General features: G+C 42.4%; 2 protein-coding genes across 2 annotated transcripts; one reads left to right on the forward strand and one right to left on the reverse strand.

Annotated features, from left to right (window-relative positions):
* Nucleotides 1–1,756: 1,756 nt before the first annotated feature.
* On the forward strand, nt 1,757–13,798 carry LOC311138702 (putative carbonic anhydrase 3; the record flags this gene model as incomplete). Its single annotated transcript, XM_084173491.1, has 9 exons — nt 1,757–1,771; nt 1,906–1,951; nt 2,047–2,073; nt 2,205–2,381; nt 2,576–2,730; nt 3,702–3,791; nt 4,109–4,181; nt 4,398–4,561; nt 13,463–13,798. The coding sequence occupies 9 exons, from the start codon at nt 1,757–1,759 to the stop codon at nt 13,664–13,666; spliced, it is 951 nt and encodes a 316-aa protein (XP_084029617.1). The 3' UTR covers nt 13,667–13,798.
* A 128-nt stretch (nt 13,799–13,926) lies between these two features.
* LOC311143429 (E3 ubiquitin-protein ligase RNF25-like) lies at nt 13,927–25,571 on the reverse strand. The gene is made up of 10 exons (XM_084179249.1): nt 25,320–25,571; nt 17,660–17,731; nt 16,967–17,063; nt 16,448–16,515; nt 16,246–16,315; nt 15,922–15,993; nt 15,566–15,712; nt 15,290–15,379; nt 14,950–15,087; nt 13,927–14,838 (listed from the first exon to the last, which is right to left on the reverse strand). Exons 1-10 carry the CDS (start codon nt 25,334–25,336, stop codon nt 14,029–14,031), a joined length of 1,581 nt encoding a protein of 526 aa, XP_084035375.1. The 5' UTR covers nt 25,337–25,571; the 3' UTR covers nt 13,927–14,028.
* Between the last annotated feature and the right edge of the window lie 1,524 nt (nt 25,572–27,095).

Below are 27,095 nucleotides of genomic sequence, written 5' to 3' on the forward strand. Positions count from 1 at the left end.
TTACTCCAACCCCAGTTGTAACTAACCTGATTCATTTAATAAACAAGCTGTAAGTCGCTCTGGATAAGAGCGTCTGCTAAATGACTCAAATGTAATGTAGAAATGTAAATTATTAGAATCATGTGCGCTAGATTAGGGTTGAAATGAAAACCTACAGGATGTTAGCTCTCCAGGAACAGGGTTGGAGAGCCTTGTTATAGAATATGCATCAAGTGCATACTCCAATTGCAACGTCTGCCAATGCCCACACATATTGTCTCAAGAACATGTTCTATTTTTAATACCCTCAAACACCAAGTTAGGCATACCTAATTACAAAATAGGCCATCATCACTGTCAATCGTGAATGATAATTAGGCCTATTCACGTTTTACCGGTGAAACTGCATCTGCATGCCAATCATTTAATTGATCTCAATCAGTTTCATGGGAATACCTATGCATTTTGATCTTCTTGAATTACTGTTTCGTGAGGGAATTAGAGCAGATGGTGTTATCAAACTATTAGCCTTTCTTGTATTTTGTTTCAGTCAAAGCATATATCCTGCCTAGTGGCTCTGTTGAGTTTTGGCGCATGCTAAAACATTTTTTGGGGACTATTCAGCTTCAGCTAACCATCTTAAAATCATATTAGAAAGTAGGTGTTTTTGGCGTAACAGTAGTGTTGAACATTAACGTTATAGGCCTACTATGCTATGCTATTATATTAGGTTCTGTTATGTAAAATACTGATGAATGTTATGTGATGTGGCGAGACATTGATTCAGCTTTGATCTAACTTTACTAAACGAGCACCATTGTGAGAAGTGATAATCTTCCATTTGTAATAATAATAATACTATCAATTCATATAATTTATTTGCATAGATTTGATCATCAAATCAATTGACCAAGTAGTGAACATACATCATTACTAGCCTACATAGAACTGCAGGAAATTCGTTTTAAAACAGCCATAAAATCAAGCTTTTCGTGTGGTGTATTTATGCATCTCAATAAACTATAACCTAAATGCATTATTACCTCCAACTTGGCCCAATTTCCAATTTTCCATCCTGACATACCAAGCTAACGGGCCCTGCGTCTCAACCAATAGCCAATATACTGTAGGCTAAATATCCCATGCAGGGCTACAGCAACTTCCAGAGAGGGTCAGGCTCTTGGGTTTTTGCCGTGGCCACTCTGGTTTGGGTGTCCTCTGCAGAACGTCGCCGTAACCAAGTTGTCACATATCGTTTTAGGTTCCACTGCGCAAGAGGGAGTCGGTGAAGTTTTATCAACATCAAGGCAGACATGGTGAATTTAGATAAAACATTTTTTACCTTCTGATTGGCCAAAGTTGTCCAGCCTCCAAAGTGCCTCGGCAATGCCCACATGTAGCCTACAGTTCTTCATCATTCTTTCCACCGCCAGAGAGAAGACAGGGAAGAAACCACAATTTACCTACCTCTAGGCTGCTGTAGCCTACATATTTATTTGTTTGTCATTCTATTGTTTTTTATGGAATTTTTGTGGTAATTAAATATAATTTATTTAGAATTGATCAGAATACATTTTCCATGTATTCTCAAATTGAAAAAGGTGAGGCTCGTGCTCCCCCAGCACTACGCCCGGTTTATTACGTTCCACATAGCCTTGAAAAGTCGTTGGGCGGGAAAACTCGTTTTGGCGGTTGGGCAATGCAGGCTACTGTAGCTAGGCCTATAAAAACATGTATTTTCACTATTAATGTGGTTATTAATTCAACTTATGAAACGATGGTGTACAAGTGGGTAAGCAATCATTTTTAAAGTCATACACTTAGGGATCTTGATATGGCTACATGTTGACAGAAATCTAATTGTAGAGATAACAAAGATAGTTTCATGCATCTTTATGCTACATTTTATTTATATTTGCTTTTCAGACATCTGTGTGTATTATGCTCTTTCTCTGTTCACTAGCCATAGCAGGTGCGTAGCCTTTAAAAACAACTTTTAAAAAAAGTTTCATAAATATTAATATATTTTATATGAATTATATGTATTTTCAAATGTGTTTCTTTCAGACCAGCCCTGGTGCCACAATGGTTGTGGTAAGACTTCACTAGTTCTGACTTCACCTCAGTCCATTACTCTTCAGTCATCTCATAGCTGTGCTGTCCCACACAAACACCAGACTAGCAAACATTTCAACAGACAGAGGCTTTCTTTTTCTCTCCTTTAGAGGACAGCCCCTCTTTCTGGCCCTCCCTTCCCAACTCTCAGTGTGGGGGGGCCAGACAGTCGCCGATCAACATTGATACTATCCAGCTGACCTTTGACCACAGTCTCCGCAACCTCACCTTCAGTGACATCACTAATCCACACAGCATCAAGTTCCTCACCAACAATGGACACACAGGTACTATTGTGTTGAATCTCCTTGGTCCTGTCCTTATAGTGTGTCTGTAGGACATGTGTTGTCTAGCCTTCTTTAAAGTAATCTCAGTAGCTCAGGACACAGGTATCACTTTCTCATTAACAGTTGTTAGAGAATACACAATACCATATTAACTTATATTACGGTAATACCACAACTTATTTTCGTCCTCCCAGTGAGCTGTGTGTTAGAGGAGGGCCTGATGGAGGTGAGAGGAGGGGGGCTCTCTCATGCCTACATGGCCGGCATGATGCATTTCCACTGGGGAGGCGACTCACTGTGCCACCCAGGCTCTGAGCACACAGTGGATTCAGTCAGATACCCCATGGAGGTGAGATACTGTACTAGGAGAGAGCGGGTGAGTGTGCAGTAGCGGTGCGTGGGTAAAATCACTGGGGAAGCCAAGCTCTCCCCTAAAAAAGCCATATTACAACCTATGTGTTGTGATAATTGCGTTGTTTGCTGTATAACCTGTTAATTCATATGCCTTGCGACCGTGATATATAGGCCTAAAAGCCGAGACAATAAGAAGACACAGTGGCAGAATAAATTCAACCACACCTTTGTTTTATCACAAAACCAGATAGTAACCTCTGTCCAGTGAAGTCCACAAAGCATATTGCATGTATTTTACATTTACATTTTAGTCATTTAGCAGACGCTCTTATCCAGAGCATACATTATTAATTTTTTGTTTTCATACTGCCCCCCCGTGGGAAACGAACCCACAACCCTAGCGTTGCAAACGCCATGCTCTACCAACTGAGCTACATCCCTGCCAGCCATTCCCTCCCCTACCCTGGACGACGCTTGGCCAATTGTGCGCCGCCCCATGGGTCTCCCGGTCGCGGCCGGCTACGACAGAGCCTGGATTCGAACCACAGAGAGTTACTGCAAGTCGCAAAGAAAACAGAAGCTGCCTCCACTATTCCAGCACCATTTCAACTTCAACATTTCAACATCATCAAATCTCCTCTGCTTAGTGTAATACAGTGACAACTAAAAGATACCAAAACCAATTTAGTCCAATCGACGTAAGCTAAATATGATGTGGCTGCCCATGGTTCTGATTTCTAGCCTAACTTCCATTAATGTGCAACGTTAGCTAGTTAACATTATCCTTCTACATCTAGCTACGTATTGAACTTCCATCCTCTCAGGCCAGGGGCACAACAATGTTTGAATTAATGGTTGGATCGCCGTTATAATCATTGGCCAGTATGGAGAATTAAGTAAAACCACAAGTCCAAATACCTATCTCCATCCATGGCTAATTTAGCTTTCTCCTGTGTTGGGTTTCAGATCCATCTTGTCACACTGAAGGAAGGCTTGACGATGGAGCATGCCAAGACTGACCCGGAGAGGATAGCAGTGTTTGGATTCTTCATAGATGTACGTCTCTATGTCACAACAGTTCTACACTGATGATGACAGTAATATGACAGAGTTATGATTCTTGACTTATTAATAGGAGTTATGGCAGAATACCTTGTTATCAGAGGAGGCTGGTGGGAGGAGCTATAGGAGGATGGGATCATTGTAATGGCTGGAATGAAATCAATGGAACAGAGTCAAACACGTTGTTACCATGTGTTTGATGTGTTTGATGTATTCCAGCCATTACAATGAGCCCGTCCTCCTATAGCTCCTCCCACCAGCCTTCATTGCTTGTTATCCATGCTATCATCAACACTTTCCATGGATTCCAGGTGACAGGCGACCCATGGCATGTGGAATCCTGGAGGACTTTGACATCATATCTGCAAAATATAACAGAGAGGGGTGAGGAGCAGTGGTGCCAGCAAGCTTTAAAGTACTTATGTTCGGTCTTTTTATGCCAATGTAGCTAATTTGAATTTGCAGAGATAGAGACAGCGAGAGCAAGAGCAAAGTGAAACCTCCATTGCTTTTAGGGCACTAACAATGGGAGAGCCTTCTCCTCTTGATGGTGATGTTACTAGTATTTTTCATACTACAGCCCCTCTCCTTATGTCTCAGGTTCATCAGTTGACATAGTGCAGCCACTATCCATCAGTGATCTGCTAGGAAGTGTGGACCTCACCAAGTTCTACCGCTACCAGGGTTCTCTGACCACCCCCACCTGCGATGAAGCGGTGGTATGGACCGTGTTTGAAGAGCCAATCAAAATACGGAGAGATCTAGTGAGTGGTAACCTAACATAGCAGGTTTAAAGAAAAGCCTGAGCGGAGCTGGAAGAAACAGGAAGTATCCGGTTTGAGTCTTCACCTCTCCTTCCTGAAAATCGTATGCTTCCGGTTTCTTACAACCCCGCTGAGGGTGAGTGAGTGGTGGTGGGCTGACTTGACGACTGGTTGAGTGTGATTGCCACACTGATGCATTAGGTTGGATTACACTCCAACAAGCGTTCTCCTGAGTAAAATATATGTCAAATGAAAGATGAGTGTGCAGCTAAATTATATTTTCCTGAGTCATTGAAGAACCCTAAGGGAGCGGTCGAAATGTACACAATAGTTACCCAGAGGAAAATGGGGGAGGGTCGTACTTTTTCGATTTTAGTCAGAGGGAGTGTTTAGTATTTGTTTATTTAGTCCAGGGGAGTGTCATGTAATTTGTAATAGATTAAATGTCATATTGCTCAGTGTTTTAGAATTAGTTACTTATTATATCTCGATGTGTGCCCGATGCTGCCCCTCATCCCTGATTCTCTGCTGGATGCGCAATATCAAGTGCGCCTAGTGTGGTCTCAATCAAGTGATCCATAGCCTATACTATAGGCTATAGGCCTAGGCCAGCGTTTCCCAAACTCAGGCCTGTGGACCTCAAGGGGTGCATGTTTTGGTTAATGCCCTAGCACTACACAACTGATTCAAATAATCAAAACTTGATGAAGAGTTCATTATTTGAATCAGCTGTGTAGTGCTAGGGCAAAAACCAAAACGTGCACCCCTTGGGGTCCCCAGGACCAAGTTTGGGAAACGCTGGCCTAGGCTATACGAAGAGCATGCTCGGATAAGCACAGGGCAAAGTTATATTTCTAAGAAAATGTACTGGGATGGTGGAAGGGTTGGTGTGAGGTGTGACCCAGGTGCGTTGCAGGATATACAGTAGGCAGTAGGCAGAGCTGGTGAAACAAGGATCTTTAATGGTGGTCCCGAAGCCAGAATACAAAATAACGGACTTATCACGATAAAAAAAAGGCGGAGCAAATAAGTCTCCAAAAACCGTCTGACAGCCAAAATACTCCCTAAGACTGAAACAAAAAACGAAACAGGGAGAACACTTCTCAAGTACCTGTTCATAGGTCTCTGATCAGACACTGAGTAGTACTGCTTGACATAGAGAAACTAACAGAGAAAACTGAGCAAGGGAACACAGGGAAGTGAGAGCATAAATACATAGGTGAACAGGTAGACACAGGCGACACCAATAGGATGATGATTAGTCCAGACTGTGAGTGAGGAGGTGCCTAAGGTTGTCGGAGGATGACACCTAGTGGGTCGCTATGGAACTGCGACCCCCTCCTGTAACAGGATGGTGTATATAAAACTAGGCTACCCCAATAATGAGCCCTGGCCTGCCTTGCTCTGCTCTTGCTGATGTAAATTAATTTGTGCTGCCTAACCAATGGCTGTGCTGTATACGGTGGCACTTCAGGAAGCAAGTCAAAGGCTTCTTCCGCAATAAACAGTATTTGTCCAAACAATTAAATATCTGCGTGCGGACTAGGCCTACTGATGTCCTGTTCAGTTTGAGAGAGGGAGCGCGATGATGAGAAGGACGACCGGGGGTACGCATGCTAATGCTATAATTTATTTTAATAAAAACACAATGTTTCATTGCCCATAATGAAGCTATTTATCAGAGTTATTGACCTCACAATAAGCCAATTCGAGTAATTACATAACTTACATTACTATGAAGCGGCAGCTGCGGAGATGGACAGCGCATTGGTGCTGAAAGTAGGCTAATTCGAGAAGGCCTAATTCATTTAAACAGTCTTCATTTTAATTTGACTTTAGGCTACTAGCAACAAGAGGGCTTTGTGTTGGAGCCTATTTCTTCCTATTCAAGAAATAAGAGGTATGCCTACCTGTTTGACAGATTAAATTATAGTCTACTATCTATAGATTTTGTCAGCCAATTCCTTCAGTTACCATGCACTCCTTAAATAGCTCAGTGTCAGTGAAGGGCTCTGTGTGTTAAGTTAAAACCAGGGCTCGAATTGAGGGGGTATGTATATGAGGATAAATGGCTAAAATCATAGGCCCTACCCCTTGTTAGGTGAAGATTTGTTTTTAATTAAATGGACCTGATTATATAAAGTGATCTATAACAACGCTTTAGTCCACAATGCTTTATGCTAGAAACAAGCTGTAAAATGCAGAGGAAAGACATGACTCTGATACATATGGGATAGCTTTGGTTTGTGTCTATGATATTCAGAGGCTGCGCTACAAACTTCTATAGCCAAGGAGACAAAAAAATGTACTTTGCTTGGGAAGTTCAGTATTGTGTGATTCTGTGACTATCACTTTACATTCAACATTTCAACAGGCTATTAAACACTGTACGAACTCTAAATCAGGCAGGAGCAAGTCAGGTAGAAGGAAATTAATTATAGATTAATTATATATAGCCTGCCATTTTATAGCCTGCCATTTTTTTTTTTTTTTTAAAGAAATAAATTGTGATGTATTTGTGACAGCTACAGGCTGGCAGGAGCGTTCAGCATTTCAACAACACGCCTATAAGGCATTTAGGCTGTATAAAATGAAATGTAAAAAAATTGTTACTTAGAATTAAATAATAATGAAACGAAAAATGCCTTATTAGGCTATACAGTTGTCGTGGAAATTTACCACTAAGGACTCAAATTCAAAGTAAATGAAGCAATCTTTATCATCACGACCGGAGAGGTTCACAAACTCAATACAAGCCTGATGAAACTCTGAAAAGGGCCATTCCCTTTTCAGTCCCTTTATACTGCTACACAAACAAGTCATATAAGCATGGTTGGTTCCTGCATGAGATTGACTGATACCATAGACTTCTTACCTTGAAACTGAGATATTGTATCATCACTCCTTCTAGTTCCCAGAGCGATGTTCTGGGCGTACTGCCAAATTGCTTATCAGTGATAGTGTGGATTCCTCCTTTGTACAATCAATCAGTCACTCGCATGAACCCAACCAAGTTGGTTATTAGAAAAGCAGCATTGTGCTAAACATACGTTCATACACACAAGAACATTTCCATCACACAGTCATTCACTTTTATAAACACGAGTTTGGCAAGTCTTTGGTTTGATGATCATGAGCCTACCCGGCTCCACGAGGGGGCTAAAGGGGGCTTAGCCCCCTCAGTTCAAACTTGTGCCCCCTCAGTTTTAGTTTTATGTTGCTATATAAAAATAGCAAAAAAGTTAAAATTATTGAGTTACAGGTGCCGCAAAATAAATCTGTATCTCCGCTGCGCTTTTGTCAGCACAATGGACGGAGCGCCCCGTGGTGTGTGTAGGGGGGCTATGGAAAGTCACTGGGCAATTAGGTATGACTCCTTTGGGTTTCCATAAAAAGCAGGAAAAAAACGCTTCTCATCTCTGTGGTAGGCTAAGTGAATAACATGAAACTCCTCCACCTGTAATAGTTTATTTAGATTTATAAGGGCGGGGTCAAGTTCACCAGTCGGGCCCTGGTGAGGACAACGTGTTGGAGGCCGAACTGTCTCCTTCCTGCTCCTCTGCTGTTCCTATGGGGGGCGCTCTGCAGGAGTGTCTGCCCTATGATGAGGTGTGTGAGGTTTTCATCCCGACATTGACTGACACTGAATTGATTATGACCTAGCTGGAGCCTGAAGAGGAGAGGGTGTGCTCTGACCCTTTCCCCAGGCTTGGAGAGAAAATGACTCCACCACAAAATGTTCCTGTGTGTGGCAGGGAAGTTGTGTCACTGCTGGGGGGGGTCTGGAGACAACCCCAGTGTCCATTGTGCATAGTTCGGGAGAGAATACTCCCTTACCTGCTTCAACAAAGGCCCATGCAGGGAAGTTTGTGGCCCCTCATCGCCAAAAGGTTAATGGACAGCGTTGAGGGGCAAAGTCCTCTGTAGCTGGTGGTAGAGCACGGCGCTTGTAACGCCAAGGTAGTGGGTTCGATCCCCGGGACCACCCATACACAAAAAAAAAATATGTATGCACGCATGACTGTAAGTCGCTTTGGATAAAAGCGTCTGCTAAATGGCATATTATTATTATTATAAAGTGTTAATCTGCCTCGGGGCAACTGCTATGATGTTCCTTTATTTGCTCGGCCAATCTACATTCACCAAATGGACATACCCTTATTGGTCAATATGTATCATGTACCCAGTGCTCATTTGGAATGTGCCATTCTGCCTTGCTGTCACATGTCCATTAGTTTGGGTAGTGTGTGCGTTCAAGGTGGGTGGTTAGAAATACTGAACTATAAGAATTTCAGTTGAAGGGGAAATGAACATTGCTACGTCCTGAAAATGTTTGAGGTTACTGCTTATGTGTGAGGAACGTGTTTCGTGCATAATTAAAAAGTTCAAAACCAGGATAAGGGGAGGGGTGTGTGGCGAAGACGTGCTATAGGCACGACTCCCGCCAATTCGTGCACACTATTTGTTTCATTGTGTCAATGTTTATCAATGCCCCGTGAAATATATATTCATCAGTGAAGTTACTGTTAATCCCAAAATATTCCCCCATTAATTTAACATGTTTGGTTATGGAATTGTTGATAATTCATTAAATATAATATACATTCATAGCATTCTCATTCTCCTGAGTGGAAACGTTGTTTAGAGTGCTTGCAAACTGCGCAACACTTGTGATAAATAACTTTTGGTTTATTTAATTGCATTTACCAGTTTACTGTCAATTTCTTAATTGTCTTCGGTTGGAGAGCATGTGTTTAATTTTGCGTGAACGCGCACACTTTAGCGTGCATAGATATACCTGGCCTGCGCGCCAAGAATAGGTGGGGGCAAATGTATTTAAGTGCTGGTTTGGGGATGTTCTAGTTAGTTCACTTTTGGGTAACTCAAGGCAGAGGTGTAGTCCAGGGTATACGCTGGTATACGGCGTATACCTACTTATTTTTCAGTCAGCATTGCGTATACCCAGTGGTGTAGTGGAGGGTATACGCAGGTATACGCAGTATGCCCACTTATTTTTCAGTGGGCATTTCGTACACTCACTTCTTAATCCCCACTGATGTGTATCAAAGTAGTGTGGTGGAGGTATACGCCATCTCAATTAATAAGGCTGATGGAACTGATCAGAATGTTTAGCTTAAAATGTTGACAAACTATTATTTCTCCACATTTTACGCGCAGCAATGTGCACACGGCGGAAGGCCTACGCGTGAACGTTCTAACACGCGATTGCGGAATAAACACCGTTCTAAAAATGCGCACCGCACATACGAGTGGTTTCATGGACAGAGATGGAAATATCCGTTAGAAATGTAGAAAGAGGTGGGATTTAAAGATGCAACAACTGTAATGTGTTGCTAATATGACTATGCCTTTGGCTGCTAGACAATGAAAGAAAGTTGAACAGGAGAACGCATAATGAGTATGTCTTTATAAAAATAATTGCCTCCACGTTTCTATGGTGGGATTTTGGCTATAGGCTACTACTTTGAAGCTAGGTAAGACATGCATCACATAATGAAGTAAAACGTTCAGGTGTCAAATAATTAAGGAACAGGAAAAATATAGCACTGCTAATGATAGGTCTAACTGTCTTCTGGTAGATGGAAAGGCTTTCCCAAAAATCTCCTTTATTAAATGTTAACTAGCTACAAAGTAGCCTATGCCTACCTGTCAGAATGATATGATGATTATTTGTATCAATCTAGTGTCCTTTTTTTTTTTGCGTACTCCATCTCATGTGCAACAGAAACACCACTAACCAAACAAAAGTGCCTGCACACTTGAATTAAAGGACAACTACACTCAAAAATCAAAATTTCTTCAAAAGTGGTCTCCTGATGTTGTTCAAGCATTGTTATGGACTTAGAATATACAATTGTGATTTTCTTCTGTAAAAAAAACTGTGAGAGCAAAAACCTGAAAAAATGGGGGAAAATCTGAAACCTTTGAATTTCTGACTCATTCAGAGTGTATGTCACTGTTTTTCATAGAACTTTTCACACAGGGCGCCTTTCCTTCGCCGGGCGGGCCATTTGGACATTTCTTGGCAAAATTAGAGTATACCCACTTCTCCAGGCAAAATTAGAGTATACCCACTTCTCCAGGCAAAATTAGAGTATACCCACTTCTCCAGGCACCACTACACCACTGACTCAAGGGGAAGCTGTATCTGAGCCTGGTAGACCCCACCTGTGCTTTATTGGTTAAGACAGGTTTTGCCTGATGAGAGGCTTTTTCGTTTGAACACCAGCGCTGTGTAAATAAATCCAACACTGTCTGCCTCCTGCTGAATCTTTGTCCTTAGGACTGCTAGAAGGCCCCTATTTTACACTGATACAGCACAGTGGAGATAGGCTACAGATTTCACACCAACCTGTCACTTCAAAAGCACTGTGGTCTGTCTCTGTATTTGAACTTTATGTTTGTGGTATAGCGTGATATAAGCAGAATTCAATATAATTCTGATGCAAGAACTCCCTCAAACAAAGTCACTTTATCCTGGCGCCGGATCTGATAATGCGGTGAGCTATGCATGCCTAGTTTGTTAAATTAGCCTAGCAGTTACTCTTATATTCCCATGCCCTAATCAGTCAACACAAATTATTTTGTAACAATATCATGGAATACAATTATTAGAAAAATGATAGTTTCCCAAATGAACAGAAAGTTACAAGTGCATATAGGCCTACCTGATGATATGCGGCTGTTGTGTTAAAACACAATTGTAATTTTCTCAAATTCATTGATGATCAGATACTTCAGTTGTAACTGGTTCTGTTGCGCTACATTTTTACTGTTGATAGATAACTTTAGCACTGTTCCAAACTTGGACTATCCTATTTTTTTTTAAATATTAGCCTGTATAGAAATCAAAACATCTCAGGTGCTGCAGCATGCACTCATTCGTTGTCATGCTCTGTTGTGGAATTTAAAAAGATTCTGCTCGTCTCCAGTCATGTAAAATGACGTAGAACTGCATGAAATGCATTTATAAAAGGCAATTTTTTCTCAGACCGCAAATAAGATATACTGGATTCATGCAGTGCTTTTATTATAATGGAGATCTTTTCACCCTTGTCTGCAGTGGTCTGCAAATCCACAACCTTCTGGCTACTTTCCCATGTAATGCTTACAAAACGAAGAACAGTTTCTAAAACTGCATATCTAAGGCTCTGGTCTGTGCTAGGAGTGAGGGTAAACATGTTCTCTGCTATCCACTTTGTTTTAATGCTGCAATATTTACCTTTTGGGCGACTGACCAAATTCACATAGAAATGTGAGTTATAGATCTGTCATTCTCAATGAAAGCAAGTCTAAGAAGCGGTAGATGTGTTCTGTTCGCTATTTCTATGCTTCCTGATCTTAAGTTTCATTTTTGCGTCTTTTACATTAGGTTTTGTACACCAGCTTCAAACACCCATTTAAATGAGTGGATTCAGCTATTTCAGCCACACCCGTTGCTGACGTGTATAAAATCAAGCACACAGCCATGCAACCTTCATAGACAAACATTAGCAGCAGAATGGCCTTACTGAAGAGCTCAGTGACGTGGCACCGTCATAGGATGCCACCTTTCCATCAAGTCAGTTCATAAAATGTCTGCCCTGCTAGAGCTGCCTTGGTCAACTGTAAGTGCTGTTATTGTGAAGTGTAAACATCTAGGAGCAACAACGGCTCAGCCGCTAAGTGGTAGGCCACACAAGCTCATAGAACGGGACCACCGAGTGCTGAAACGCGTATCACGTAAAAATCGTCTGTCCTCGGTTGCAACACTCACTACCGAGTTCCAAACTGCCTCTGGAAGTAACGTCAGCACAATAACTGTTCGTCGGGAGCTTCATGAAATGGGTTTCCATGGCCGAGTAGCCGCCTGCACACAAGCCTAAGATCACCATGCGCAATGCCAAGTGTCGGCTGGAGTGGTGTAAAGCTCGCCACAATTGAATTCTGGAGCAGTTCTCTGGAGTGATGAATCACACTTCACCATTTGGCAGTCCGACGGACAAATCTGGGTTTGGTGGATGCCAGGACAACGCTACCTGTCCCAATGCATAGTGCCAACTGTAAAGTTTGGTGGAGGAGGAATAATGGTCTGGGGCTATTTTTCATGGTTTGGGCTAGGCCCCTTAGTTCCAGTGAAGGGAAATGTTAACACTACAGCATACAATGACATTCTAGACAATTCTGTGCTTCCAACTTTGTGGCAACAGTTTGGGGAAGGCCCTTTCCTGTTTCAGCATGACAATGCCCCCTTGCACAAAGCGAGGTCCATACAGAAATGGTTTGTCGAGATCTGTGTGGAAGAACTTGACTGACCTCAACCCCATCGAATACCTTTGGGATGAATTGGAATGTCAACTGTGAGCCAGGCCTAATTGCCCAACATCAGTGCCCGACCTCAGTAATACTCGTGGCTGAATGGAAGCAAGTCCCTTCATCAATGTTCCAACATCTAGTAGAAAGCCTTCCTAGAAGAGTGGAGGCAGTTAAAGCAGCAAATAGGGGACCAACTCTATATTAATGCCCATGATTTTGGAATGAGATGTTCGACATGCAGGTGTCCACATACACTACATGACCAAAAGTATATTTCACAGGGGTTTAGATGGTCCTATGATTCTCTACATTGCTTTTGTCACTGAAATTAGGCGAACTATTAGAATTTTTGCAACCAGGAAATGCCAGAGTGATTTCTGCATAGTGCACATTTAATTATTATTTGGGGTATAGGGGAGGATCACTTTTTTTCAAGTGTTCAGGGAGGGTCAGGTAAAAATATATTATTTTACTAAAGGGAGGGCCATCCATTTTTATTTCAGAGGTGTGATTTTCTCCAGGTATCCCTCATAAATAATGTACAGTGCCTAAGCTAATCCTTTCATACTCCTGTCCCACTCTCAGGTGGAGCTGTTTCCTAAAACCCTGAAGTACAGAGACATCTACCGGCCAGTGCAGCGCCTCAACGGGCGCCACGTCTACGCATCCCCCGGGGTGTCAGTGTCCCCACTGGGCCGCATTAGCAATGGCCAGACTTCCAGCAGGGGGGCTCTCTCGCCCGGCCTACTACTACTAATGACTAGCCTACTGATGCTGGGCTGGGGGTGAGGCTGGACGCCCAGGGGGAGGGGAGGTATGCAGAAATAAGAGGTGGACGGAAAGAAGGAGGAAAAAAGGAAGAGGATGGGGGAAAATATGTTGTTGAGGTGTTTCTGTCAATAATAAATGTACTGTATGTTCCCTCAGACAAATGTGGCCCGTCATTTCATAGTATCTTATGCAGCAAAAAGAATGCTTCAGCATAAACTAAACAACTGCCCACTGACAACAATTCAAACGGCAATAGGAAAGAAGGCAGGACACACCGGTTCACTTAGGTGCCAGACAGTGCAAAGTTTTATTTTAGGTGTGTCGAGAATGTAAATGGAAGTGCAGACATAGTTGTTCTTAGTTCCTCCTTTGTCCCTTTGTCATAGAGCAGCACCCTCTCTCCCCACCTCTCCCTCTACCACTCTCTGATGGAAGCCCCTCCCACCAGCCATGTGAGCCCCACCTTCTCTGCTACGGGGGCAGTTGGCACCTCCCCTGCTTCTCTGACCTCGCCCGTTCCAGTAGCGATGGTACCCGCCCCCCCGAGCATCCCATTGGTCCGTTCCTCTGAAATGCCTCTCCTGCCATTGGTCAGGCTGTTGCGCTGAACGGCGAGGGCCCCTCCTTCCCCTCTCCCTATGGCCTCGCCCAGCCTCCATTTCCATGCCGTTGCTAGGTGGGATGTCCGTTTTAGAAGTGTCCAGGCTTGATTTGCTTATTGGCTGACCGTCTTTAGGAACTGGAGCCTCTTGTTGGCCTAGCTCCGTACGTCCCTCCCCTTCTTCCTTCTCCAATTGGCTTAACTGTGCTTGTCCCAGTTCCGGGTGGCTAGAGTTCTCCTGAAGTCTGGCTTTGATTGTTGCGTCGTGAGAGTTGGCAGGAGGAGCGCTGTGGAATTTGTCATGTTTCTCTGAGGACAGAGAGAGTTTGTCCAGATGGTCGGTGGGGGGGACAGGTCTCCCTGGGTGGGTGTGGGGCCTGCCTCTCCCTCCCCTCCTGGGTCCCCTGAAGTGGCCCTGCGGCCCCTGGTGCCGGCACTGGTGACCTGGCCCTCCCCTGCGATGCGAGTGGCCAGCGTGCTGCAGCTGTGGTGCTGTGATCTGATTGGTGGAGGCAGGGGGAAGGGAGGGCAGTGATTGGCTGGGAGAGGCGTCCCCGTCAGCGCTGACGTTGTCGGAGTCGGGAGGCGGCTGTGAAAAACAAGTCGCAACGTTGTTTAATTAAGATACATTATAAGGAAAGTGCGCACACACACACACTTCAGCAAATATTTGTTTCTAAGCCCCACCTTGCTTCCTTACCTCATTAATATGTATGAGGAAGCGGTTAGACTCCGCCTCTGTGTTGATAATCCCGCCTTTTGCTTTCTGACGCTCCAAAAGGTTCTGGAGCTCAGCCCACTTCTGCCGGAACGCCACCCCTATCACCACTCCCTCCAGCTGAGTGAAGTAGAGGTCAGCACAATTGCATGGATTTATTTGCAATAGTAGCCACTACAATTTAAGGGGTTTTGTGTCCCTCAAGTAAGTGGTGTAGATAAAATTGCAAGCCATGAAAAAAATATATAGTACAGTGCTGTAGAGAAAAAAGAACAGCTACAAGAGTACAGTATGTTGTCAGTGTGTGCAATTGTGTCTTTACCTTTGGAAAGCTAGGGGCGGGATTAGACAGGAGCTGGTCAACATTGTAAATCAGAGGTTCTCTACACACGGGACACACAACCGTTAGCTCCTACAGGGGGAGGGAGAAAGAAAGAACCGCCAGTCAAAATGACCACAAAGTGAATCATCACTGTAAAATCTCCAGGAATATACAAAACAAAAAACATTGACTCCCCCCAAAAAAGTATGTTTCACTTCAGGAACTCCCAGGCGCTCCCCCTCAATTCCGCCGCTGCATATGGATACTTGATCTCACCTCATCGTCTATCCTCTCCCGTGTCTTGTCCTGCTCCAGCTCCTTCTCCCTCTCTTGGAGCTCAGTCTCAGAGTGGGTGATGTAGCGGCCTAGGCAGTGGGAGTGGAAGTAGTGGTAGCATCTGGTCTTGGTGAACGCCTCCCCATCCTGGGACAGACCAGAAAGACATAGGGGAGGACAAGGTTTACATCACACAATGCTGCGGTCCCATTTTGGGTCCACTTGCTCACTCCCCCTCATGGTTTTCAAAAGCATTGGATTGGTGTAAACATGGGCTACAGAGAGTTTCAAACAGGAAGACTAGTTTAAACTTTCATCTTGTGTGGACTAATGGTAATACTAATTACACAGCCCACCTTAAACCCGTAAAGGCAGATGACGCAGTTCCCATGGGGAATATTGCTCTCCGTCAGGATATCTTTGGCTTTCTGAGAGAGACAGAGAAAAGAAAAGAGGGACCGAGTCAGGTACTTGATATTCATCTCTATTTATACATTTCTAAATTTAAAAAATCAGGACAAAGGGCATCCTCGATTCACAGTTCTAATTATAATATCACAAATACAGTTCTTAAATACTAAAATATTTCAATTAAGAACAGAGAGAATGAGAGAAAGAGAAAATGAGGGACAGGGAGAGAGGGAGGGGGAAATAAAGGGAGAGAAAGAGAGAGAACTGGCCTCAATGAGCTGGTACAACACAGAGGAACCCAGGCAGGACTCTGCCTCTGTCTGCAGACATTTCTGCACACTGAGGGAGAGAGACATCTTTGAGCAATACAAGCAACAGGGGACACATACAAAATGAAACTACCCTTCATCAGAGCAGTGGATAAGAATACAATGAACCTAAGATGGAGGACAACAGATTTACTCTAGTTACCTGCACAGCTTGTCATCAGAAAGACCCCGAGGGTTGTGGATGGAAATGGAGGGAGGAGAGGAGGGATACTTAGGAAGAGAAAGAGACAGATCAATGTATAACATTTGGAAGTTGCATGTCCTGAGAATGAAAGGGACAGGGCAGGGTTCTAAGGACAGGAAATTATGAAAGCATGAGGAAAAACTTTCACATGAGTCAGAGAGAAACAATATGACAGGAAGTGTTGTTGCTACATGGAGGGTTAGCTCAAGACTCACACAGGGACCCCTCAACTCCGGTCCTGGAGAGCTACTGGGTAAGCAGGCTTTTGTTACATCCCTGCACCAATACACAAAAGTGTACACACCCTGTAGGTAGCTCTCCAGGAGCAGGGAAGGCCAGTATATCTAGTGGGGTACACAAAACTATATATTTTTTTACACAAGTAACCTAAATGCATGCTCTAAGCCAGGGGATGGGGAATTATTTTTCCAATCAAATAGATTGCAAAGGACAAGGAAGAAGGGAATATGAGCATACCTGCAAGTCGAGAGTCAAAGTTAGGGTGAGTCGCACAAACTGAGAGAGAGAATCTTCCCCCGTGGAGGGGTATAGAACCAGACTCACCTCCCATCCCCTATAAGAGAGAGCAACAGAGAATGTCAATTAAACACACGCACACACTTCAAAGCCCGAAGTCTATCAGCTATTCATCTACTCTTATCTATTGGCCAGGGCAGGCTAATCAGTCATGCATTATAGTAAAACAACCGGGGATAGAAAAGAGAGCAGAAAGAGATGTTTTTTTAAGTGTGAACGCTGATAGATCTCTTCAGAGAGCAGTTGGGAGGACAGGATGTTGAATACAGAGGAGGGAACGCAACAATCAGCTGAGTATGATGCAACAGACCTGTAATCTCCCTCTATCTGGCCCATCCTCCTGATGCTACATAAAACATAGCTAACTAGTACACTCCACCTCTGATACAATGGTGGGTGTGTGTGTCTGTGTGTGGTGTTTGTGTGCCTATAGTATTCTAGTCTGGTCACAGATCTGTACTGTATGTGCTTAAACTGTCATTTGTTGCTATGCCACACCAGCCCAAACAGATCTGCAACCAGGCTACAGCTGGTATTCATATAGATTCATGAGTCAGCAAATTCCTGTTGCCATAGAAGTGAGGTCTTAGTGGTGCTCTGGGGCCTGGGCTATCATCAAACTGAGTGGCTCACCCATCATCTCTCCTGTTAATCTGCAGCTCTTCCAGATAGATGGACTGGAGAACCTCAATCTCAGACAGCACACTGTAGAGAGGAGATGTAGCCAATGTCAATGAATGATGCAACAATCTGATGTTACAGCAGAAATGGCTTGAACTGTAACTTATTAATTTACTGCAGAGCAGCATCATTAGCTAGCTAAACCAAATGTAAAAATGTAGAATCTGCATAGCTCAGTTAATCATGTGTGGCAAATTATCAAACTAGCTATCAATGACAGCAGGGTTGTTCAACCTCAAAAAGCACAAGAAAGAGGCTTGACACCCACCATCTCAGATTGTTCTGAAACGGTTTCTGTTAGAAACAGATAAGATTAGCATTCCTGCAACATTATTTTGTCTAGATATAATTTGATCTCTGAGAAACTAAAGTAATTGATTGCACCCAAATTGGCTATTTTAATTGATAGGATTCATATAATATTAGATAAATATAGTACCGAACACCTGATTTGGACAAAACTTTTTTCCAACAATGAGTTAGACATGAGGAATCCAAAGAAATGGCAGGACCCCCATGCCAATCCCACTCCAACAACGAGTATATAGCATTCGTTCTCTATGTCTGACAAGTAGTATGGTGCTGCGGTTCTAAGTACTGTTTCTTCATCCTAAGTAATGTATTCCCATTGAATTTGGTGATGGTTTTTACATTTACATTTAAGTCATTTAGCAGACGCTCTTATCCAGAGCAACTTACAAATTGGTGCATTCAACTTACTATTTCAATGAAATACAATATGGTAAAGAAATTACAAAAATAATAAAATTTGAATAATATTAAATCCTTTTTACATTACTTTCTCTTCTTATAGGGCCTTGATATGCTGGCTTCAGTTATCAACTTATCCAATAACTGAATCCAAAATACTCTTTCTGGTATGTGGACATTGCAAAGTCACTGTTTGTGTGAATGATATTGTTCACTATGATATGAAAGTGACTTTGCAGCCGTTATGAGGGGGTTCTCTGTAATGTCTATTGTGACCATTAGAGAAGACCTCCTGTCTCTGTGTGGGTCTGGGGGACTGAGGAGAATCAAGAGGAGTCCCAAACACCCGCCCTTCTAATCTAGGAAGTTCGCTTTCTGTGTTGAATCCCAGGATCTCAATTATTAAATGAGGCAAATCCTTACAACTTCTGATCTGCCTACAAATTGCCTCTGGTTTGTGAAGGATTTCTTCAATGTCCAGTTTCATTGATGTGCTTGAGGATCTCATTTTACCCCCCTGTTCAGAGAAATTAGTAATTAAAGTTGTTAGGTTTATGTCCCATCCTACATCCTGATATTACCAGGTTCTGACCACTAGATGGTGTGGTTCCAGGTGTTTTTTAAGAACCCCCCATGCTTTGGTTTTGTTGTCCACTAACTCTTTAGCATTTGTGACAAATCCAATGCAAGTCAATGGTGCATATATTAGAATTTTCACGCTTCATGTCCAAATCATCCTTAAGTATCTAAAAATGTATTGTGTACTATATATGATTTGGATATGAAGCGTGAAAATGATAATAGGTACAGTGCCTATAGAAAGTCTACACCCCCTTGAACTTTTCTCACATTGTTGCGTTACAAAGTGTGATTGAAATAGATTTATTGTACATTTTTGTCATTGATCTACACAAATTAATACAAATGTAATAACTCAAATAAAGTCGTTGCATCAGTATTCACTCCATTTGTGTATGCAAGCTTAAATTAGTTCAGAAGTAAAATTTGGCTTAACAAATCACATAAGTTATATGGACTCAATGTGTGTGAAATAATAGGGGTTGACATGATTTTTGAATGACTACCACTTCCTCTGTCCCCCATACATACAGTCGTGGTCAAAAGTTGAGAATGACACAAATATAACATTTTCACAAAGTCTGCTGCCTCAGTTTTTATGATGGCAATTTGCATATACTCCTGAATGTTATGAAGAGTGATCAGATGAATTGCAATTAATTGCAAAGTCCCTCTTTGCCATAAAAATGAACTTAATCCCAAAAAACATTTCCACTGCATTTCAGCCCTGCCACAAAAGGACCAGCTGACATCATGTCAGTGATTCTCTCATTAACACAGATGAAAGTGTTGACGAGGACAAGGCTGGAGATCACTCTCATGCTGATTGAGTTAGAATAACAGACTGGAAGCTTTAAAAGGAGGGTGGTGCTTGAAATCATTGTTCTTCCTCTGTTAACCATGGTTACCTGCAGGGAAACACGTGCCGTCATCATTGCTTTGCACAAAAAGGGCTTCACAGGCAAGGATATTGTTGCTTGTAAGATTGCACATAAATCAACCATTTATCGGATCATCAAGCACTTCAAGGAGAGAGGTTCAATTGTTGTGAAGAAGGCTTCAGGGCGCCCAAGAAAGTCCAGCAAGCACCAGGACCGTCTCCTAAAGTTGATTCAGCTGCAGGATCGGGGCAACACCGGTGCAGCTTGCTCAGGAATGGCAGCAGGCAGGTGTGAGTGCATCTGCACGCACAGTGAGGCGAATACTTTTGGAGGATGGCCTGGTGTCAAGAAGGGCAGCGAGGAAGCCACTTCTCTCCAGGAAAAACATCAGGGACAGACTGATATTCTGCAAAAGGTACAGGGATTGGACTGCTGAGGACTGGGCTAAAGTCATTTTCTCGGATGAATCCCCTTTCTGATTGTTTGGGGCATCCGGAAAAAAGCTTGTCCGGAGAAGACAAGGTGAGCGCTACTGTGTCATGCCAACAGTAAAGCATCCTGAGACCATTCATGTGTGGGGTTGCTTCTCAGCCAAGGGAGTGGGCTCACTCACAATTTTGCCTAAGAACACAGCCTTGAATAAAGAATGGTACCAACACATCCTCCGAGAGCAACTTCTCCCAACCATCCAAGAACAGTTTGGTGACGACCAATGGCTTTTCCAGCATGATGGAGCACCTTGCCATAAGGCAAAAGTGATAACTAAGTGGCTCGGGGAACAAAGCATCGACATTTTGGGTCCATGGCCAGGAAACTCCCCAGACCTTAATCCCATTGAGAACTTGTGGTCAATCCTCAAGAGGTGGGTGGACAAACAAAACCCCACAAATTCTGACAAACTCCAAGCATTGATTATGCAAGAATGGGCTGCCATCAGTCAGGATGTGGCCCAGAAGTTAATTGACAGCATGCCAGGGCGGATTGCAGAGGTCTTGAAAAAGAAGGGTCAACACTGCAAATATTGACTCTTTGCATAAACTTAAAGTAATTGTCAATAAAAGCCTTTGACACTTATGGAATGCTTGTAATTATACTTCAGTATACCATAAAATCTGACAAGAATATCTAAAAACACTGAAGCAGCAAACTTTGTGAAGACCAATACTTGTGTCATTCAAAACTTTTGACCACGACTGTACATCTGTAAGGTCCCTCTGTCAATTATTGAATTTCAAGCACAGATTCAACTAAAGACCAGGGAGCTTTTCGAAAGCCTCATAAAGAAGGGCAGTTTGGTAGATGGGTAACAATAACAAATCTGACAAACACATCTTTAAGCATGGTCAAGTTAATAATTATGCTGTGGATGATGTATTAAACCACCCAGACACATCAAAGATGCAGTCATCCTTCTGAACTGAGCTGCAGGACAGGAAGGAAACTGCTTAGGGATGTCACCATGAAGCCATTGGTGATTTTAAAACAGCTAGAGTTCAATGGATGTGATGGGAGAAAACTGAGGATGGATCAAGAACATTGCAGTGACTCCACTAGGGCTGTCCCCGACAAAAAAAAATATTGGTCGACTAAGAGTAGCCTGTTTTTTCGACCAATTGATTGGTTTAAATTTTAACGTGTCTTTTTCCATATATAGACACAGCCTATGTGTTTTAATCAAATCAACTATATGCACTGAGCTTGTCTGATGCTTTAAGCGAACTGTTTGATGAAATAACTAGACACAAATGACTAGAGGGAGACCGACCGCAATTGATTTGATTGTGCCGCCTGGCTCAGACTTGCTGTGCTGTGTTTTTAAAAAAAGCACCCGTTGACTCCCTCTCCTCCCTGCTGCAGCGACCACCACAGAACATCAGTGTGTATAGCGCTGTCCGTGTTGCTGAAGCTGCAACATAATTACAGCCAATTCTGACTGAAATGTTGTTACCAAAATCCCTCATTTGTTTAGGAAAAACATTCCTTATTCCCTCAACCCTTGCTGTCTTTACGTGACACGTATGTGTCGCATACACATGACCAATAGGGCCTGACCTATAGCATATCATAATCACATCAATAAATTGGTTATAACAAACTCTGAACACCTTAACACGTGACAGCAAAATGGATGCAGAGAACGTGACAAATAAACTCGAAACGGGGGAATGTTTACTGGTTGCGCAGGAGGTAAAGGGGAAGTAAGATGTGTGGAATAAATTTGACTAGTTGTGGAAAATACTGGAGATGAAGAAAAATGTTGAATGGCGCAAGCACTGCGTGCATATTAGGCCTATGTGTGCCAAACAGGTGCTGTTAGATTACAACAACAAAAAATCTGACCGTTTGGAACAATGTAAACACTAAATAAATTATAAGCGTACCAGAGTCTGTTGTAATGTTTTTTTGTAAAGCCTTTATTACAGCAAAGACTAAAAACCGTCGCATTCATTTGTGAATGCAATTTCCGAAACAGAACGGTTTAGGCCTATTTACGCTAATTATTCAATTATTGATTGCATTTCACATCATGAATGACTCGTATGCTGTGTGATGACATGAACTAATAAATAATTGATTGATACAGTAGCCTACGTAAGTATTGAAATATAGGCCTAAGTAAGTTACAGTATTAAGACTAAACAGGATGCGCCCTTAGGCCTACAGCTCGATGGTGGTTATACAAGGTTGTTATACTAAGCCTACTAATTATATTACTTATTATTATAATGACGATAATAATAATACCAATAAGCAGATCAAGGAAAAAGGAGGGTTATTATTATTCTAAATATAATTTCGGACTATTTGGAACAGTGTACATTAAATAAATTACAAATACCACCAGAGAGGCTGGTCTAATGAAAAAAAGTGTCAAGCCTTTATTACAGCATAGCAAAGATTAAGAACAGCCGAATTTGTGAAATTGTTGAGTCAGGCTTGGTGCTCAACCAAACATTCAAACAGGCAACAGAAGCAGGATCTGTCTTATTTCTGTAGATATACACTACCAGTCAAAAGTAGACACACCTACTCATTCAAGGGTTTTTATTTATCTTGACTATTTTTTACATTGTAGAATAATAGTGAAGACATCAAAACTATGAAATAACACATATGGAATCATGTAGTAACCAAAAAAAGTGTTTAACAAATCAATTTTTTTTATATTTGAGATTCTTCAAATAGCCACCCTTTGCCTTGATGACAGCTTTGCACACCCTTGGCATTCTCTCAACCAGCTTCATGAGGTAGTCACCTGGAATGCATTTCAATTAACAGGTGTGCTTTCTTAAAAGTTAATTTGTGGAATTTATTTCCTTCTTAATGTGTTTGAGCCAATCAGTTGTGTTGTGACAAGGTAGGGGGGATAGCCCTATTTGGTAAAAGACCATGTCCATATTATGGCAAGAACAACTCAAGTAAGCAAAGAGAAACGACAGTCTATCGTTACTTTGAGACATGAAGGTCAGTCAACACGGACAATTTCAATAACTTTGAAAGTTTCTTCAAGTGCAGTCGCAAAAACCATCAAGCGCTATGATGAAACTGGCTCTCATGAGGACCGCCACAGCAATGGAAGACCCAGAGTTACCTCTGCTGCAGAGGATAAGTTCATTAGTTACCAGCCTCAGAAATTGCAGCCCAAATAAATGCTTCAGAGTTCAAGTCACAGACACATCTCAACATCAACTGTTCAGAGGGGACTGTGTGAATCAGGCCATGGTCGAATTGCTGCAAAGAAACCACTACTGAAGGACACCAATAAGAAGAAGAGACCTGCTTGTGCCAAGAAACACAAGCAATGGACATTAGACGGGTGGAAATTTGTATTTTGGTCTGGAGCCCAAATTTGAGATTTTGGGTTCCAACCGCCGTGTCTGTGAGACGCGGTGTGCGTGAACGGATGATCTCCGCATGTGTAGTTCCCACCTTAAAGCATGGAGGAGGTGGTGTTATGGTGTGGTGGTGCTTTGCTGGTGACACTGTCTGTGATTTATTTAGAATTCAAGGCACACTTAACCAGCATGGCTACCACAGCATTCTGCAGCGATATGCCATCCCATCTGGTTTGGGCTTGGTGGGACTATCATTTGTTTTTCAACAGGACAATGACCCAATACACCTCCAGTCTGTGTAAGGGCTATTTGACCAAGGAGAGTGATGGAGTGCTGCATCAGATGACCTGGCCTCCACAAACCAAATTGAGATGGTTTGGGATGAGTCGGACCACAGAGCGCCAAAGTTGTTTCTAACATTGACTCAGGGGGGTGAATACCTATCTAATCAAGGTATGTTTTATTGTCCATTCATCTTTTTTTAAATGTTAGAATTTTTGCGTAGATTGCTGACAAAAACTGACAATTAAATCCATTTGAATCCTACTTTGTAACAAAATAAAATGTGAAGAATAGGACATAAACCTAACAACTTCAATGACTCTTCTCTGAACAGGGGGGGGAAAAACGTCACCAAATTCAATGAGAATACATTAGAGGGGACGAAGAAACAATACTCAGCGCCGCAGCTCCATACTACTTGTCACTCGTTGTTGCGATGGGTTTGGTGTGAGTGGTCCATGGCTGGCTTTTGACAATTTCTTTGGATTCCTCATGCCTTCCTCATTGTTAGAAAAAAATTTGGTCAAAATCAGATGTTAGGTACTATATTTATTGGATATTAAGAATTCTATAAATTAAACATTTGCCAATTTGGGTGCAATCAATTAGCTTATTAATTTCGCAGAGATCATATTACTGTTCAACAAAATAATGTGGCAGGAATGCTAATCTTATCGTTTTCTAACTACAGAAATGATTTCAGAACAATCTGAGATGGTGGGTGTAGCTCAGTTGGTAGAGCATGGCGTTTGCAACGCCAGGGTTGTGGGTTCGATTCCCACGGGGGCCAGTATGAAAAAATGTATGCACTCACTAACTGTAAGTAGCTCTGGACAAGAGCGTCTGCTAAATGATTAAAAATGTAAAATGTAAATGTGTCATGGCTTGCTGAAATGACATGGAACGAACCAGCACTTATTCATTATCGGACCTTACGGGACACGTTGAACATCGCGATTCTCCTCGCCATGTTCAACGCCTCCTTTAAGGCCAGATTCTGGTTCAAGCAGATATAAGCTTTGTGTATTTTCCTAAATGGATGTCATCTAACTAGCACTGTATGTACAATGTTGAACAAACAGCTGGCTTGCATCATCCCCTGCACTCAGCGGTCTTGTTGGGTAACTTGGTGTAGCTAGTAAGCTAGCTGCTGGAGCTAGCCAAGTGTCGTCACAAGCAAGCGACACATAGCTAACCACAATCTACAAAGTACATATCATTCGAATATACATTTTCAATGAAATCGTATTGAATATGAATTAACGTATTGTACAGGCATTTGAAACATTTTCTCCACCTACACGCTCTCATCAACAAACTCACTCGTTTTCAGCGGCCATATTCGTTCCACCGACCGGGACTTCTTAATCTTCTTCAATGGTATATTGGCGATCGCACAACTTAATGTGCATCCCGCCACCTACTGTGCGGGATGTAAACAGGATCACCCAAAATTTAACTAAACATCTCCTTCACCCTTACAGGGCACTACAGGAACTCGGGAACATGATTCCCACCACAACTGCAACACCATCGTCCTTCTACACACCGTTCTTCAATATATTCTGTCGGTCTGCACACACTTGAAACATGGCCAAATCCTTTACAATTCTTACACAGCAATGGTTTGGGGATGAAATCTCTTACAGCGTATTTTACATAACCAAGCTTCACATGCATAGGTATTTGCTCTTTTTCAACAAAAAAAAACAGGACCGACAGACTTTCTTCTTTTTCTCCATTCACCCAGCGGGTCAGACGCCGGGCACCAACCACACCAGGAATTTTCTTCAGGTATTCAACCTGAACATCCGTCGTCACCCCTGAGATGACTCCTTTGACGTGTGCTCTACTCCGAAGTTCAAAACACAAAACTTCCGTTGTTCGGATTCTTTTGAGGCTCACTGCAATCTTCCTCTGTTCTTCAGAAATACAATTAATCAAAATAAGACCACTCCTGGTCACTCTGTCAGACTCCACTTTTCCCAGCATATAGAGTACCAGCCAAAAGTTTGGACACATCTACTCATTCAAGGGTTTTTCTTTATTTTACTATTTTCTACATTGTAGAATAATAGTGAAGACATCAAAACTATGAAATAACACATGGAATCATGTAGTAACCAAAAAAGTGTTCAACAAATCAAAATATATTTTCTATTTGAGATTATTCAAATATCCACCCTTTGCCTTGAAGGCAGTGTCGTATCGGGTGAATGGTGGCAATTATTGCTGTCAACCAAGAGTCCGCTTATGCTGCACAATGATTAGAGGCTTTTATTAATATCACAAGGTTACAGCATAAGTTACAGACCCGCGGTGTCTGGAGAACGGCGTCCCAGATTGCAATGGCCGTTCTGCCTTCTCCTTCGGTTTTCCCCCTACTTATAAACAATGCAAAAAGATGCTCCCTCTTCTGGCCAATCACCAGTCTCCCCTGTCTACAACACACTTCCTGTCTGTTGTATGTGACGTTACACTAAAACATTCCCTCTTGATACTAAAATCAACATTCTTTCAGTTCCACTTAAAAAACATTTAACAACGTCATAATCTCAATACACGACAGCAGCTTTGCACACGCTTGGCATTCTCTCAACCAGCTTCATGAGGTAGTCACCTGGAATGCATTTCAATTAACAGGTGTGCCTTTTTTAAAAAGTTAATTTGTGGATTTTCTTTCCTTCTTAATGCGTTTGATAGAAGATAGCCCTATTTTGGTAAAAGACCAAGTCCATATTATGGCAAGAACAGCTCAAATAAGCAAAGAGAAATGACAGTCCATCATTACTTTAAAACATGAAGGTCAGTCAATACAGAACAGTTCAAGAACTTTGAAAGTTTATTCAAGTGCAGTCGCAAAAACCATCAAGCGCTATGATGAAACTGGCTCTCATGAGGACCGCCACAGCAATGGAAGACCCAGATTTACCTCTGCTGCAGAGGATAAGTTCATTAGAGTTACCAGCCTCAGAAATTGCAGCCCAAATAAATGCTACACAGAGTTCAAGTCACAGACACATCGCAACATCAACTGTTCAGAGGGGACTGTGTGAATCAGCCCTTCATGGTCGAATTGCTGCAAAGAAACCACTACTA

This window comes from Coregonus lavaretus (assembly GCF_964263955.1).
Source record: "Coregonus lavaretus genome assembly, chromosome: 2".
NCBI classification, from domain to species: domain Eukaryota; kingdom Metazoa; phylum Chordata; class Actinopteri; order Salmoniformes; family Salmonidae; genus Coregonus; species Coregonus lavaretus.